Source organism: Pongo abelii, chromosome 15, assembly GCF_028885655.2.
Source record: "Pongo abelii isolate AG06213 chromosome 15, NHGRI_mPonAbe1-v2.0_pri, whole genome shotgun sequence".
NCBI lineage: Eukaryota > Metazoa > Chordata > Mammalia > Primates > Hominidae > Pongo > Pongo abelii.
The window spans coordinates 111,157,445-111,169,240 of record NC_072000.2 but is presented as its reverse complement, the minus strand read 5'-3'; the positions used below and the strand labels follow the sequence as shown (position 1 = coordinate 111,169,240).

The 11,796-nt window shown below is 39.3% G+C and overlaps 1 gene segment (V, D, J or C); it reads left to right on the top strand.

The window, feature by feature from the left end:
• Positions 1–5,249: 5,249 nt before the first annotated feature.
• On the top strand, positions 5,250–5,832 carry LOC100936192 (immunoglobulin heavy variable 3-49-like). The segment is given in 2 exon segments: positions 5,250–5,328; positions 5,432–5,832. Coding segments are annotated over 2 exon segments (447 nt in total).
• Positions 5,833–11,796: the final 5,964 nt, after the last annotated feature.

The window sequence follows — 11,796 nt, the reverse complement described above, 5'->3', positions numbered from 1 at the left end:
GTTGGTTCAGGAAACAGGTGTGTCCTGTGTTTAGGAGCCGTGACACCAAGCTCACAGCATCAGTTCTAGTTGACACCATAAAAAGGCCAAGAGATCACAATTAAAATGTCATGTGGATGTCACATCTGTGGGTGCCGCACACTCCCCCATGTGAATACGGAAAAGTTAATTACACTCTTCTGGTGTCTGCCGAGAGTACAGCTGTTCTCTCAGGAATGTCCAAAATGGCTCGATAGAGCAAGAAAGGAGACTGGCTCAGGGTTCCTATAGTGGCTTGGTGGTGTGGGCAGAGTGAGGGTTCTCACTCAACAAAGGGGTTTGTGGGGTTTGAACCTCCACATGGCTTCAAATGGGGTAATTCCTGTGATTCCTAACTAGATTCACCTCGTGTGGGAAAGAAAGGAGATGACGGAGGGATGAGCCTTAAGTTATCAGCAGTCAGACATCAAAACAATAGTCTGATGACTTATTCTATGTAGCACCTATAAAAATCGTTCCGGGCACGGTGGCTCAAGCCTGTCATCCCAGCATTTTGGGAGGCCAAGGCGGGTGGATCATGAGTTCAGGAGTTCAAGACCAGCCTGGCCAATATGGTGAAACCTCATCTCTACTAAAAATACAAACAAAAAAAAATAGCTGGATTGTGGTGGAGGGGAACCGGTAATCCCAGCTACTCAGGAGGCTGAGGCAGGAGAATAGCTTGATCCCAGGGGGCGTAGGTTGTAGTGAGCCAAGATCACACCACTGCACTGCAGCCTGGGTGACAGAGCAAGACTCCATCTCAAAAAAAAAAAAGGAATAAAAAAATATCAGCCCAATATGGGTGGACAACAACCAGGCCTACAAAAAAGGAGAAGACTGCTTATAAGAATAAGCAAATCATAATGAAAATTAGAAGGAAAACAAGGAGAGCGAGGTGAAAGGCACGGGGCAGGGGATTAGACAACGGTCCTGTTCCAATGTCTTGTGTGGGGACTTTTCACCATCTAAAATCATCCGCTTATTCTGAATGTCTTAAGTGAACTGTCTGCTCCAAAACATCACAAGCGCCAGAGGATTCCTGAGGATACTCAGTTTAGTATCTTCTATTTCAGTAGCCTTATAATTGTGTAAAATTCTTAGTTATTATGAGTATAATTAGAGATAGGGTCTCACTGTGTCACATAGGTTGGAGTGCAGTGGCACAATCATACCTCACTGTTACCTTGAACTTCTGGCTCACATAATCCTTCTATCTCAGCCTTCTGAGTAGCATGGACTAGAGGGCTGCACCATCACACACAGCTGATTTAAAAAAAATCTTTCATAGAAATGGGGTCTCTCTATGTTGCCCAGGCTGGCCTTGAACTCCTGGTCTCACGTGATTCCCCTGGTTTTGTTTCTCAAAGTGGTGGAATTATGGGCATGAGCCACCACGTCTGCTCAGAATTTATTATTTGGTTGCAAAATATTAACCCAAGAATTGACTCCTTGAATTTTCTCTGCAGCGTTTTGGTTAATAGTGTCTGATAAGATTTATTTCAATAGTTTCAACAGCAGAGTGTCCTCCTGATGTTTCTTCCGATAGAGATAATTTCATGGTTGAAGACCACAAAATACTATTTAAAGATGACGTAAAAAGGCAACCTTGAACTTTTGGTGATTAGAGTGAGTATAATAAAAAATTACATTCAATATTGTGTAACACACGCCTGCAGTAGGAGGAAGGTGAGCAATGAGGGTAAAATTTCTAAACATATGAATCTTCCAGCTCCCAAGTCACAGGGAAGTAACTGATGTGTCCTGAGAGAGGGAACGTAATGCCGTAGTGCTAGTGGGATAACTCTTGGCCAAGAGAGTTTCCATATTTTATTAAAGTGGTTATAATTTTTAAATTTGAAGATGCCATATTTTCAACATATCCAGAATATCGTGAGTGGGATTGATTCTGTATGATACGAACAATGGCAATGCCTTCTGTTCAGATAATATCACAAACCAGGTTAAGACTGAGTGTTTGGTGTAATGATGCACCATAACATTATTCTAGCTTCCATACTAGATTTTGTTTTTCTCTTTGTTTGCATTCATTTCAAATTTACATGTAAGGTCTCTAGAATGTAGGAGTTTATTTGAAAGTGTCTTTTCTTGTTGGCCATTTTGATGGGGCTTCCGGAAGATTTAAAAACCTCCTCTGCCTGCAGCACAGTTTAAAATTCTGCACTACAGTAGAACATCTGTATTTAATCCTGGTCTTTGGTTAATTGACAAGCTCTAATAAGTGCAATAACTTCTGCCTTCTGGGCTGATTTTACATCAGGTAGAGGAATATATCCTAAATGAAAATTTGCACTAGTAATATATAGTATTAATTAATAATCACCACTTTTATTATTTAAGTGTTATTAATCAAGAATTAATGTTAAATCAAGGATCTCAATGGGAATATTACCTAAGGGATATACAAAATATTTTGCAAATCTAGATAAAATAGATGTGAACACACTCTTAGTATCCAGCCATGTCTCCTGTCTATCACATTATTAACCACACAGTAAATTCACTTGGGACTTGTTCTAATTATCTAATTAGTGACTTATTTATCTCAAAGCCTCTGGATTATTATGTGTGACTATTTTAGCAGAGAGTGAAGAAAGACAACCCAGGCTGACCAAACAATGAGGAAAATCACAACCTGATGAAACAGGAAGCCTGGATGTGAGTGGCTCTAGGATTGAATAATTTGACGGCTCATGTGCCCAGGGAGTTTCTTTTCTCAATTTTCCACACTGATACATCCAGAAAGGCAGCTTCACCCCCCAGGGGACTCCCGTCATGCTGCGACATGGTGACAACATTCCCAAGTGTCACACACATATGTTAAATATTGGCTGGAAAAGGGGCAGAGACATTTCTGCAATTCTCTTCTGAAGGACCATGAATGCCTCAGCCAACCATCGCTCCTGCCTCCATGACCAGAACTGCACCACGTGCCCACATGGACACTCATCCCTGGTGGGGATAAGACTCCATTGATGAGGCTGATTATTTTATCATACAAAATTACTAAAGACTGATTTAAGGGTTTCAAAACTAATTGAAGTCTGTTGTTCTATGTCCACTAGAGATTACAAATCTTCCAGTGATGCCTTCTTTGTTTTTTTTCTGCTCGACTTTGTCTCTTCCACTTGTTATGTACTTCAGAGAATCTCTTTCAGCTCCCTCAGGTGCATTCAATTGTTTTATTTAACTGACAATTTCTAAAGCGGTTAAAGACGTTAGGCTAAAGACTCCATATTCCTAGGTCCATATTCCTTTTTCCACATTCCTAGGATGGCATTGTGACCCAGAGTCTGGGCATGACCTTGTGAGTATTCCTGACCCTCCTCCATATGAGATGCTGGTCTGGGTGTTCTTGCCCCTTTCCCTGGGGTAGAGTCCTCCTGTTTTCCCCAGGTGCTCCCTCCCACAGCTCTAGTGTTCTCAGTCAGTGTCATCACCTTCCAGATCTTCTGCCCTGCCCTGCAGACTAAGGCTCTGATTCCATAAGCAAGACAGGGGAGCTGCTTCTCAATAGATCTTTGGTGAGGACCTCTGTTCCCATCTCAATTCCTGTAAGGTTGAACCAGTGTTCCTAGCATTCTGGTTTCAGTAGCGTGTCCCTGCAGAGTAAATTCTTAGTTCTGTAGGGGGAATAACGGAGTTGGGTCTGAATACATTTCAGATGTTGAGGATCTTGTTCTGTCCCAGAAAGACACTTCGGGAAAGTAAGATTTTGGTAACTGTCCCCTTTCTTGGGGAAAGGGATTCAAGAGGATAGGTTGCTTTTGGGCATGTGGTCCCTTAAAATTTCACACTAAAAGTGTTTCCCACACTCAATTTCAAGCAGTCCAATATATATTTGTATTTTTTCTTGGAACAGACTACATTTTATATTCCAGACTCTGCTTTAGGTAATTTCAAACCCTGGCTTTGTTACTCTCTACAAGAAATTGCTTCTCCCTAAACTTCAGATTTGTTGTGTGTTTTGAAACTTTATCAGAAATATTAAAGAAAATTGGCAAAATTCCATCCTCCATGTTTATCTGTTTTTGTTGATGCGGTTGTAAAATATAAGAAAAATATCTTCCTTTTTTCTGTACATTTCCAAGTTTAGTAGCAAATTTTTAGTAACACCCAGAATAATAAAAAATTCAAATATTGTTTAGCTGCTTAATAGATAAACAAATTATAGTAAATTTGTTTGCTAGAATGCTACCCAGCATTTATAATAAGTTAACATCTGATATACCCAATGACAAGGTAAAATATCTATTTATGCTAACTAAAATAAGCCAAACAAATGAGAATATATACTATGTTATTTCATTTTTATAAATTCTGAAAAATTAAAATGAATTTGCAGCAACGTAAAGATCAGTAGTTGCCAAGGAAATGGTAGAAGAAAGAAAGGAAAAGGAGAAAGAATACGGAAGAACAAAAGCAAATGTTGAGAATTCTCTTGTCCAACTTGATAAGGATGACGGTTACATCATGTTTATCAACTGTAATCTTTAAATATGTGAAAGTTTATTATCTGTAAACTAAATGTTATAAACTTTATTACAAGCAAATATTGAAAGTTAGACAAGAAGGAGTGATAGAAAGAGAAAAATGTATATTAAATTCCAGAAATACTTAAGAATGTATCTGCCTGAACCCTAGTTCTCACCATATCTTTAGGTGAATGCTAAAATGCAGCAAAATCACGCACGTTCTCACTACAGAAAGTGTGTTCCACAAACCACACTCGGCACACTTAGCTTTGTCCTGGAGTTAGTTCAGGGAGTTACTGGGGCCAGTGATGAGGAGCACAGGCCAAGATACTGGGGATTACTCATCCCAAACATGAGCTCTAACATACATACTTAGTCCCTTTTCCATATGTGGTTTACTTCCACATCTGTACATGGAAAGACCACTGACTGACAAAATATAATTTATACAAATATGGAAAATTAAATAGGGTGATCAGTTCAAGGTGTTTATCACAGCATAATTTTATAATAAGACAGCATATTTTCCAAATACCATCATTGTCACCAAACTCCTGCAAGGCACAGTCATCTTATCTGGGCCCCGTCCTCTCCTCAGGTGTCCCACCCCAGAGCTTGGTATATAGTAGGAGACATGCAAATAAGGCCCTCCGTCTGCTGATGAAAATGAGCCCAGCCCTGACCCTGCAGCTCTGGGAGGGGAGCCCCAGCCGTGAGATCCCGAGGAGTTTCCACTTGGTGATCAGCACTGAACACAGACCACCAGCCATGGAGTTTGGGCTGAGCTGGGTTTTCCTTGTTGCTATTTTAAAAGGTAATTCATGGTGTACTAGAGATACTGAGTGTGAGGGGACATGAGTGGTAAAAACAGTGGATATGTGTGGCAGTTTCTGACCTTGGTGTCTCTGTGTTTGCAGGTGTCCAATGTGAGGTGCAGCTGGTGGAGTCTGGGGGAGGCTTGGTCCACCCAGGGGGGTCCCTGAGACTCTCCTGTACAGCTTCTGGATTCACCTTTGGTGATTATGCCATGAGCTGGGTCCGCCAGGCTCCAGGGAAGGGGCTGGAGTGGGTAGGTTTCATTAGAAGCAAAGCTTATGGTGGGACAACAGAATACGCTGCGTCTGTGAAAGGCAGATTCACCATCTCAAGAGATGATTCCAAAAGCATCGCCTATCTGCAAATGAACAGCCTGAAAACCGAGGACACGGCCGTGTATTACTGTGCTAGAGACACAGTGAGGGGAGGTCAGTGTGAGCCCAGACACAAACCTCCCTGCAGGGGCGCGTGGGGCCACCAGGGGGCGCTCGGGACCCACTGAGGGCGGGACAGATCCCAGGAGCAGGTGCAGGGGGAGGTTTCCTTTTTCCTTCGCTGGAAAAGTCACGTTTATCTTCCCAGGACTCGAGCCTTCTAGGCTGTGATATTTTGTTACTTGTATTTACTGTTCATTTATTATCATTAGTTTTTAAATTTTGGTAATTTTTACAACTCTATGGATATATTTTTAAGTGTATACTTTCAAGAAATAAACATTCCTAATCATTTGCACTGATTCTTCCAGAGTTTTATTAACATTTGTTGACCTCAGCAACTACATAGCTATAGGGACAAACACTTTTAACGATAGACAGTTGTTTAGGCCTGAAACCACGTTTATACTAGAAATTTACAAAAATTAGCCTGGCGTGGTGAGAGGCGCCTGTAATGCCAGCTACTTGGGAGTCTGAGCAAGGAGAATTGCTTGAATACGGGAAGCGGAAGTCGCAGTGAGTGGAGTGGAGTGCCACTACACTCCAGCCTGGCGACAGAGCGAGACTTTGTATGAAAGAAAGAAAAGAAAGAAAGAAAAAAAAAGGAAGGAAGGAATGAAGGAACGAAGGAAGGAAGGAAGGAAGGAAAAGAGAGAAAGAAAGACAAAGGAAGGAAGGAAGGAAGAAAAGAAGGAAAGAAAGAAAAAAAGATGTATAAACATGCAGACCTATGCATATAACCATAGGGATTTATATTAAACATTATAATAAAATAATTCTAAAAATGTGTCCTAAGGAATCAAACATAATGATGAAGTAAATATAAATGTTAGAGTAATTTATAATTGATTTGTTATTTTTAATTGTTTACATGAATTTATTTCTATTTGTTCATTTAAAAGTAGTATATTGGTCATTTCAAGAGAGCTAACAGTAAATTTCAGATGTTGTTACTATATATGATAAGAATTTGAGGTGGTGAATGATAATTATCTTATTTCTCAATTATCTTAGTTATTCCATATTGTATTCACAAATCATAACTTTGCTTCTTACCTTATGAATATAAACAACCATAATTTGTGAAATTACAATAATTTTCTTTATTTTAATTTTTTAATTTATCCCAGATCATTATCTTTTTCTTCGCTTCCAGATCTCACTGGGTCATCTTGAGGGCCCATCCGCACCCCTGTCTCCGGAAGACTCCTGGAGAGGCTGCAGGACGGGCAGAAGGAGGCGCCCCGTGTGAGTCCACACGACCTGGAGCCTCCTTCTCCTTGGATTAGGCCATCTCCTCGGGATCACAGGGCTCTTCATTATCCTCACCTCGCTGTTGTACCAAACGAGCAATATCACACTTCAATTCATCATGCTTTGCTTTAATTCTCTAAATCATCGTGAAGGTGATAATTTTAACAGTAATGTATCACAACCAAATAGGATAAGCCCTTTTCCATGGAACAGGGTTTCTTATCAGGATATACATGTATTATGGATTCTCAATTTATTTGTAGATGAGATGCTAATATCTCCATATTGTAGATGATTCTGCTAAGTCATCTCTTATAATTAATTTTTCCAAAGACTCATACAAATAAATGATATAATTACAAATTTCAGGTGTAATAGCTGAGCCAACATTGAGATTATATTAACATTTAGAACATGAACTTGCAAATATTGTTATTTTCCTGTCGGCTGTCCCCAATTGTGATTTTATACAGAATATTAGAAATTTATCCTGATAAATCAGGTTAAAATATTATATCACTAGTTTATTAACTTTTATAACTAATAATATAAAATGTTCCACATATTTTTTAGCCATGTTTTACTTATCCGTGACATGTGTGTTTATTAATTTTTCATTTTAAGATGCCACCCTTATCTTTCTTATTTCTGGGATTTTATTCTAGTAGACAGAGCTGAATGCATTTTAATAATTATTGTAATAATCACATTTACATTTTGCATTTTAATTTTCATATACATTTTATTAATATTTTAATTTCAATATAAAATATTTTCCTACAAATGTCAATTTTTGATTTTTATGAGATAAAATTAACCTATATGAAATACATATATTTTCAATGTACAGTTTGAGGGTTTCTGGCAAATGTGCACACATTTGTCTCCAGCATCTAAGTTATGATGAGGAGCATGTCCATCTCCACAACAAGTGTTCTCTTCAGTGCTTCCAGTCAGCTCACACGTAAGGAATTTTTTTTTCAAATTTAATTTAGATACAGAGGGTAAATGTTTGGATTTGTCACAGGGGATTATTGAGTGATGCTGAGGTTTGGAATACAGATTCCACCATCCTTTCCCTCCACTCTCCGGTAGTCCACAGTGTCTATCATTCTCGTATTTATGTCCATGTGTGCTCAATGCTGAGGTCTTACTTAGGAGAATATGTGGTATTCAGTTTTCTGCTCCTATATTAATTTGTTTATGATTAAGGGCCCCAGCTTCTTTCATTTTACTGCAAAGGACATGATTTCATTCTTTATCGTGGCTGTGTAGTATTGTATAGTGTAGATGTACCACATTTTCTATATTCAGTCTACAATTGATGTGCATCTGGGTTGATCTATGTCTTTGCCACTGTGACTAGCACAGCAATGAACATAGACGTGCATATGTCTTTTTGATAGAATTATTTGCTTACTTTTCAGTGTATACCCAGTGGTGGGATTGCTGCGTAAAATGATATCTCTGTTTTAAGTTCTTTGAGAAATCTCCAGTCTGCTTTCCAAAGTGGAAACACCAATTTATATTCCCCTCATCAGTGTATAAGTGTTCTCTTTTCTCCACAGTCCCACCAGCATCCATTGTTTTTTGACTTTTTAGTGATAGCCATTCTGAGTGGCGTGTGGCTGCACACCTACAATCACCTCATCTTTGATAAGGCTGATGAAAACAAGCAATGAGGAAGGGACTTCCTGTTCAATAAATGGTGCTGGGACAACTGACTAGGCATATGATGAAGACTGAAGCTGGATGTCTACTTTCAACATACATAAAATTAACTCAAAATTCATTAAAGTTTTAAATGTAAGACCTCAAACCATAAAAATCCTCGAAGACAACCTAGGAAATACTCTTCTTGACATCAGGTTTGGCAAAAAAATTTTGGCTGAGTATCCAAAACCAATTGCAACAAAAAGAAAAATAGATAAGTGAGGCCTAATTAACTGAGGAGTTCCTGCTCAGCAAAACAAACAAAGAAGCAAACAAAACTATCAGCACAGTACTCAGACAACCTACAGAATGTGGAAAAATATTCACAAACGTTCCATCCAACAAAGCCCTAATATCCAGAATCTATAGGGAAATTAAACAAATCAAGAAGCAAAAAATAATAATAATAATAGCCCCATTAAAAATGGCCTGATATGGTTTGCTGTGTCCCCATCCAAATATCAACTTGAATTGTATCTCCTAGAATTCCCATGTGTTGTGAGGCAGACCCAGGGAAAGGTAATTGAACCATAGGGGCCTGTCTTTCCCGTGCTATTCTCTTGGTAGTGAATAAGTCTCACCAGATCGATGAGACTTATCAGGGGTTTATCTGATGGGTTTATCAGGGGTTTCTGCCTTTGCTTCTTCCTCTTTTTCTCTTGCCATCACCAGGTAAGGAGTGTCTTTTACCTGCCACCATGTTTTGGAGGCCTCCACAGCCATGTGGAACTGTAATTCCAATTAAACCTCTTTTTGTTCCCAGTTTTGGGTGTGTCTTTGTTAGCAGTTTGAAAATGGACTAATGCGTGGGCAAATGACACAGACACTTCTCAAAGGAATACACACAAGTGACCAGCAAATATATTTTTAAAATGTTTAACATCACTTATCATCAGAGAAATGCAAATAGAAAAATGTTCTGATTTCTGTCACTATAGGTCCATTTTCTTGTTTTGAACTTCATATACATGGAATAAAATATTATAGCTATATACATGGAATAAAATATTATAGCTCATTTTTGTAAGAAGCTTTTACTATCTGTGAGGTTCATTCATGTGATAGCATCTATCAAGGTTTTGTCAACATATGTATAAATATGTATGTACTCATACACATGTAGATATTTCATATCTGAATCAGTCCATTGCATTAATAAATGACAGATTATTAAATAAATAAATCAGTTCATTAAGTGAATAAGTGACAATATGTATATCTATTTTCCTGTTGATGGAATTTAAATTTGCTTCCAATATAAATATCATAAACAAAACTGTCATACATATCTTTGTACAAGTTCTTCTGTTTATATTCACACATTTTTATTGATAAAATATGTAGAAATATAAGTATGCATTATAACTTTTCAGCTTTATGGAGCTATCGCTGACAAATAAAATTTTCTGTATTTAAGGTACACCAATTGATGTATTGATATTCTTGGGGAAATGCTCATAATGATCAAGGTAATTGGCATGCCTATACTCTCAGAAAGTTAACATTTTATGCTTTTAATTTATTGTGTGTGTGTGATTAAATCACCTAATATCTACTCGTCTGGCAAAAGATATGTTTATAATGCAACATTCATTAGTATAGTCACATTGCTGTAGGTTTGATCTCCAGAACTATTTCAACCTATGTATTAGTCCATTCTCACCCTAATGTAAGGAACTACCTGAGACTGGGAAATTTATGAAGAAAAGTGGTTTAGTTGACTCACAGTTCTGCAGGCTTAACAGCAAGTATTACTAGGAGGTATCAGGAAATTTACAGTCATCACGGAAAGTGAAGGGGAAGCAAGGACCGTCTTCACATGCTGGCAGGAGAGAGAGAGAAAGAGCAAGGGGAGATGTGCCACACTTTCAAACCATGAGATCTTGTGAGAACTCTATCACAAGAACAGCAAAAGGGAAGACCGCCCGCATGATCCAATCACTCCCCATCAGACACCTCCTACAACACTTGGGGATTAAAATTTGACATGAGATTTGGGTGAAAACACAAAGCCAAACCATATCATTCCACCTATGGTACATCAGAAATCTCATGTCCTTCTCACATTGCAAAATATCATTATGCCTTCTCAACAGTCTTCCAGGCTTAACTCACTTCAGCATTATCACAAAAATCTATAGTCTAAAGTCACCTCTGAGACAAGGTAAACTTCTTCCCCTTATAAACCTGTAAAATCAAAAACAAGTTAGTTACTTCCAAGACACAATGGAGGTGCATGCACTGGGTAAATCAGGCCCCGTGAAAGTCCAAACACCAGTAGGGCAGCCATTAAATGTTAAAGCTACAACATAATTTCCTTTTACCCCATGTCTCACATCCAGGACACACTGATACAAGGGTTGGGCTCCCAAGGCCTTAGGAAGCTCCACCCTATGGCTTGACATGGTACAGTCCCCATGACTGCTTTGATAGGCTAGCATTGAGTTCCTATGGCTTTACAGGCACAGCATGCAAGCTGTTGGTGGATCTACCACCATTCAGGGGTCTGGAGGAAGGTGCCCCTCTTCTCACAGATCCACTAGGCATCTAGTGCCTAGTGCCCAGTGGGTACTCCGTGTGGGAGATCCAACACCACATTTTCCTTCCACACTGGCCTAGTAGACGTACTCCATTAGGGCTCAGCCCTGCGTCAGGCTTCTGCCTGAATACCCAGACATTTTCATACATCATCTGAAATCTAAGAGGAAGTTCCCAAACCTCAACTCTTGCCTTATGTGCACCCGCAGACTCAACACCACATGGAAGCAACCAAAGCTTAGGGCTTGAACCCTCTGAAGCAATGGCCTGAGCTGGACCTTGGCCCCTTTAGCTATGGCTGGCAGAAGAGGGACAGGGATGTCCCAAGGCTGCACAGAGCAGTCGGGTCCCGGGCCCAGGCCATGAAACCATTTTTCTCTACTGGGCTTCTGGGCCTGTGATGGGAGGGACCACAGCAAAGATCTCTGAAATGCTCTCGAGATGTTTTTCCCATTGGGCTCCTCATTACTTATGCAAATTTCTGCAGCCTGCTTTAATTTCTTCCCAGGAAATGGATTCTTCTTGTC